The 6,000-nt window shown below is 47.1% G+C and overlaps 1 protein-coding gene across 2 annotated transcripts in view; it reads right to left on the reverse strand.

Annotated features, from left to right (window-relative positions):
- The window catches only part of KLHDC4 (kelch domain containing 4), a 99,874-nt gene extending 98,681 nt beyond the window's left edge, over positions 1 to 1,193 (reverse strand). For both annotated transcript variants that reach the window (XM_036752765.1, XM_036752764.1), the window contains exon 1: positions 921 to 1,193. Coding sequence is in view for 1 of the 2 variants with exons in the window: in XM_036752764.1 (XP_036608659.1) it covers positions 921 to 1,019 (99 nt within the window). In the remaining variant the exon portion in view is untranslated. The remainder of the gene's footprint in view (positions 1 to 920) is intronic.
- Positions 1,194 to 6,000: the final 4,807 nt, after the last annotated feature.

Consider the following 6,000-nt stretch of genomic DNA (forward strand, 5'->3'; position numbering starts at 1 on the left):
TGTCTCCTTCATCAGATCGTACTCTCCCGAAGGGCAGAGGCTCCAGCTTCTGCTTTTTGGTTTGATCTTTCCTCCCCGAGCTCAACAGCTTCCCTGGGCCCATAGAGAGAGATGCCCTGGTTATCCCTTTTTACAGCTGAGGACACCGAGTCAGACTGACGTTAAGTGCCCTCCGTCTGTGAATCATTTCCTGTTCATCCCGTCTATGATGTGCTCGGTTTGCACGTGGTTCTCATCCCACCGCACCGTAAGCTCCTGAAGGGCAAGGAAGGGCTGTCTTCTGCCTCTTTTCGTATCCCCATGTTTACTGAGCTAACTGAGCCTAAGCTGCGGGAAGGATGGGTTAGAAAGGGAGGGGTCTAGAAGCTGGAACACCAAACAAGAGGCCCGGAGGGCAGGTGCTAAGCCCCCAGAGGCGTTCCTAAGAGGGTGAGTGACTCGCCCAGGGTCCCACGGCCTCGGCGCCAGCGAAGGCTAGGCTGTTTCTCCAGCAATTACAGCAATTCCCACTGACATAATTTTCAGATTCACAGCGAGGCGACTAAGGCGAGGGGGCTTCACTCCCCCTAGTTCACGGGTGAAGCAGCCAAAGGCAGGATTAGAACCCAGAGCTTCTGTCGCCCAGGACCGGCGTCTCCAAGCTAAGGCAGTGGGACGACACGAGTGACGCGGAGTCGAGAAGCCTCGGGTTCAAACGCTGCCGCCCACGCTTACTGTGCGGCTTCCCCATCCCGGCCTCGGTTTCCCTCTATAAAACGGGAGCGATGTGAGCCCCTCAGGCCGCGGGGAGGCTAAAAGCGGCATTTCTGGGCAAGCCTGGACGCCCTTTTCACGCGCTCTTTGTCACCAGCACGGTCACTATCCCGGCCGGCCGTGACCCCGGCTGATGGATCGGAGGCCCGGCCCCCGGCCCAGGTTACCTCCTCTTTCCGGGAGCGCTTGGACACTTTTCTCTCCATCTTGGCGGCGGTCTTCTCGGCCCCCTTCACCTTCTTCTCTTTCTTGTTCTTCTTGCCCATCTTTCTGTCCTGGCCAGCGGCCGCGCGTGACAGTGAAGGCGAGTGTGAAATGCCGGCGCCACGCCCCCTCCGCAGCCCCCTCCCCCAGCCTCCCTAGCTCCACGCGGGCCCGCCAGGAAGGGAGACCGTGAAACTCACATGACAACACAAAGATTGCGTCACTTCCCATTACCCTCTCTGTGACGTCACTTCCGCTTTGGGAGCTGCGCGAGGAGGAAATTACAGAGGAAACTCCCCGAGAGGGGAGAGTTGGCGCGAGCGCCCCCTGAGGGCGGGGAGGATTCTCAGCCGTCACAAGGGCTTCCTTCCCTTCCCAAAAGCATCCTAGGGTTTAGAACTGAAACAGAGCCTGCCCTAACACCCTCATTTTGTGGAGGAGACAATGGAGGCCCACAGAGGCTAACAGATTTGCCCGAAGGTCTATACTGCAGAATGCAAATGTTCCAAAATTTGTCTTCCCCATTAGACTGGGCAGGGACTGATTCAGCTTTTCTTTGTATTGCTCAGCACTCAGTACAATTCCCGTCTCACAGTAAGAGCTTAACAACAGCGCTCATCTATGGAGCGCTTTACAAATATTTATCGCCTTTGAGTCTCACCGCAACCCGCAGAGATAGGTGCTACCGTTACTCCCGTTACACAGATGGGGAAACTGAGGCTTAGAAGGGTTAAACGCGGTATCACCCAACTAGCTAAGTGTCTGAGGCTGGATTTGAACTCGGGTCTCTCCCCTCCCCCCACTTCAGATCCACTGCACTACCTAGCTGCCCTGTTGACTTGCTGATTTCATCTGTAAAATGGGCATGAGTGATAAGCAACTTAAACTAGAATGTTTGTGAAGAAAGCACTTTGCAAACCTTTAAATAATCCCTTGGGAATGCTGACCACTCGCCCATCCCCCTCCATGAGGCATTGCTGATGAAAAAGAGAGAAAGAATGTGAGATGAGGCCCAGAATTTTTAGAAAATCTACCCAGAATTATTGGGGAATTACAGAGACTTGCCCCCTCATCACTCAATGAATGGGGGGAAGAGTCCTACTTTGTCCCTTCCATTTACTGTATGCTTTTAAAAAAGGGGAGAAAACAGCTCATCCTACCACCCCCCACTCTATAACTGGGCCGTCTGAACTGATCTGACTCGGACCATCAAGATGAACCTTGTATTTTTCTGAGAAAACTACCTACACTCTTCATTGTGGCTTCTCTCTGACGCTACCATCTTAATTTGTGACGTAGGAAAACAGCAGAACTTCCATACGGAACCTTGGAGTTTATTTCATCCCATCCCCAAACTCCCAAAGGACACTGCTGACAGAGGATGTAATAGCCATGTGCCCCTGGCCCTAAAGGACTCTCAGAATTAGACTGGGAAGCTTTTGGACGATAATGTATGTCATAGTGATTTATGCCAGGGTGTGATTCTCATTACCAGGAAGAAAGAGACTAGAATGTTAAAAATGAGACCAGAGACCAAAAATAGAAGAAAGATAAACTACCGAGTCCTATTCTGGTGAAACTTACATTTTAAAACTCGGTGAATTATCTTAGCTCCGATCTATCATTTCCCTGAGTGTGTGTACATATTTGCGCAGTCAGATGCGCTCTGCTGCATCTGAACCAAAGTCCCCCGGGGTGGGGGTTGGGGGGGGGGGAAATCTGTTACTAATTACTGGAATTGGAAGGAAGTGGATTGTCAGTAACTGTATTAAACTCATGCAAATATGCTATGTAAATAGGAAGCTACCTCCAGCTCCTGTTCAGCCTGAACAGTACTAAGGAATATTTTTCTAACCTGCCACAGAGGATTACGCAGAACAAACGATGATAATAACTAGTATTTACATAGCCGCTAGGGTCTTGACCAGCAAGTTGCCCTGTCTCAGTACGCAATGATGAGGCGGGAGCAGTGATGGTTATAACTCCGATTTATTGGAAGCCATTATCCATATTTATAGGTTTTTGCACTACGTAAGCAGAAGCAGGTGTTCAAGGGGATGAAAGCATGGGAAAAGAGATGTGCTTCAGTAATGTATTGTTGCACTTAGATTAGTAGCGATATCTGGTGGGAAGAATCTAGATTATTGTAAACTATGCTGCCTACAAGCGTATGGGAGAACTAGGGCTGTGGTGAGGTGTTTTCCATAGGAGTATGGGAACAGGAGGGGAGTGCTATTCTACAGTGACAGGGAAGGCTGGGAACAGGAGGGGAGTGCTGTTCTACAGTATCTAAGGAGGCCTGGGAAGGCTCGGGCAAGATACAAACTGATTATCAGAACTGTATGAGCTATGTGAGGCACGGGGCAGGATGCCCTTGTAAAGTATCAAAGAAGTTCCCATTAATTAAAGCATGTTTGTGTTAGGCACTGGTTCAAGAGCATTAGGTAGTGGGCAGCTGCGTTCCTCCTACTGGGCTTGTGAGTCCTTGGTGGATGGACTCTGCCTGCATGAGAAAGGATGGCTATCAGAGCAAGAGGGGGGTGCTGTTAAGGGGGGCTGCTAGGGATGGAGTCTTTCCTCCAGGCGTCTACCATTCCAACTCCTACTAAGCCTGTCTGGTTTTACCCAGGAAACAGGCCAAGCGCTAGGGTCCAAGCAGCCCTGGGGTCGGCACTAACTCCCTACACATAGCAAATTAAGGTTTACAAAGAGCTTTACAAGTATTGTCTCACTTTATCATCACAAAACAGGTGCTTTTATTATCCCATTTAACATATGGGGAAATTGAGATTAAGTGACTTGTGCAGGGTCATATATCTAGTATCTAAGGTCAGATTTGAGCTGAGACCTATGTACAACACTCTATCTAATGCTGTAGGTACTGATCTCCTCAAATGTGGAGATAAAGCAAAATGTACTTTATCAATTCAGAGATACCCTGTCCTGGTGAGTGGGGCCTTGGTGCTAAATGGGTAATTGATGTCTCCCTTAGTGAAGTAGTTAATATGTTGATTGACTGATGATCATGTATAGACATTCTGCTGCAGATAGAGAGCCAATGCGGGGGTCAGCAAGAGGTAGGGAGGGCAAGTGTTGTTATCAATATTTTTTTAGATATCCATCTTGTGATTTTTGCTACTATATGGAATCTCCAGGGACAAAACCTCTTCTCGCCATGAACAGAAGTAACTTTTCTGTAATTTAGGATTTGACTGCCTGGGACATTGAAAGATTAACTCCACCCCCACTCACACAGCTAGTCTGTGTCAGAGGTGGGAATTAAAGACCCTTTGGGAAACATGAGCCATATGATGATGTTTCCAGGGAAATCCTTCCTAAGCTCAGAGAGTTTCATTACCAGGTCGATTCTAGAATAATGAATTCTTCAGCCATAGGGACTTTCAAAAACTGTCTACTGAGTCGCAGAGAGAATGAGGTCTATGTTGGTGGAAGGAGCACTTCCCCCACTGAAGAAGGCACTCATGTGTTACTCTTACTACAATTCTATTACAAGGCATATATTCTTATTAATATCACACAGATTTAATAAACTTCACAGATTTGTAATTTTGTTACCCTAATGTAATGTTAAGCAGGGTGGGACTTTTTTTTTTACTGTTTTCTCTTTTATAATGCTAAAGTAATCAAGTACCTTTGATTAAGTCTTACTAGGTGTGAAGCCCCAGGCCCACACCCTTTTGCTGGGTAGGTTTGAAGCCTTCAGGCCAGAGATTAGCATTTTGTTTGGGGCTCTCACTCACTGGAAGAGTGTTGGTGTGGAGACTTTGGGTAGCCACTGGAGTGCCCCCAGCTTTGAAAAAACCAGCATGTTGGTGCTTCTCTGGTATCTATGTATTGAGATTTGGTCTGTTTATATTGTCTCTATAATTTCTGTTTGTATTTGATCTGAAGTTCAGGGTGCTGGCTTTTCCCCCTGAACTAAGTGAATGATATATGTATGTTTGATTAAAGTGAGATTGTTAACCCCTTAAGGTTGCTTTCCTCAGAAAAGCAGATCAAAGAACTTGTGCTGGCAGCTCTTCTGTGTGTTCTTGTTGCTGGTCTTTTACCTCCACAGCAGCTGCTAGCAACATTGTTGTTACACCTAATAAAGACATCAAGCCCTCTGTAACTTAATGTTGCTGTAATGGAAGTTGCTATAATGGAAGAATCCACCACCTGGAAGCCAGGGCCATGGATCTAACTGAATTTAGCTGCAGCTACACAATGCTGTGTATAGAGAGCTAGACCCAGAGTCTGAAACACCTGAGATCATAATCCAGCCTCAGACACTTACAAGCTACGTGACATTGGGCAAGTCAATCAACCAATAAATGTTTATCAAGAGCCTACTATGTGCTAGGTTATGCCCTAAGCGCCTGGAATACAAAAAGAGGCAAAAGACAATCCCTGCCCTTAAGGAGCTTACAATCTAATGGGAGAGACAACACACAAACAAGCTCTATTCAGGATAAATAAGAAATAATTAGCCAGAGGGAAGTCACTTAACCTCTGTCTACCTCAGTTTTCTCAGCTGTGAAATGGAAACAACAACTAATAATAATGACGGGGATTACAACAGCACCTCTCTCCCAGATCAAATGAGGTGAGGTTTGTAAAGTGCTTCATAAACCTTAAAGCACTCTATAAAGCCAAGCTTTCTTCTCCATCCTGGGACAGAACGAATAGGACAGAAGCAAGACTCTTTCGTCTCATCAATGTTGTTACTGTTAATATTATTCTAGTAAATGGAGGCCGTGTAATATGCCTGCACTAAAGTCCTGCTCCGGCGCCTCATCATTCTGGGAGCTTCAGTAGGTTGCACCATGCTGCTAAGTCTGCGAGACTGATCCGAGGCACAGACCACTTGTCTGTTTTCTATCTATCATGGGACTAGGTCATAGTAATAAAGGCTAGCATGTATCTAGTGCTGAAGCTGAATCTGAACTCAGGTCTTCCTGACTCCAGGTTCGACACTCTATCCACTATGCCATCTTACCGCCTCTGATAACTAATAGCAATAATACAGCGCTTCAAAGTTTG

This window comes from Trichosurus vulpecula, chromosome 3 (genome assembly GCF_011100635.1).
Source record: "Trichosurus vulpecula isolate mTriVul1 chromosome 3, mTriVul1.pri, whole genome shotgun sequence".
Taxonomy (NCBI): Eukaryota; Metazoa; Chordata; class Mammalia; order Diprotodontia; family Phalangeridae; genus Trichosurus; species Trichosurus vulpecula.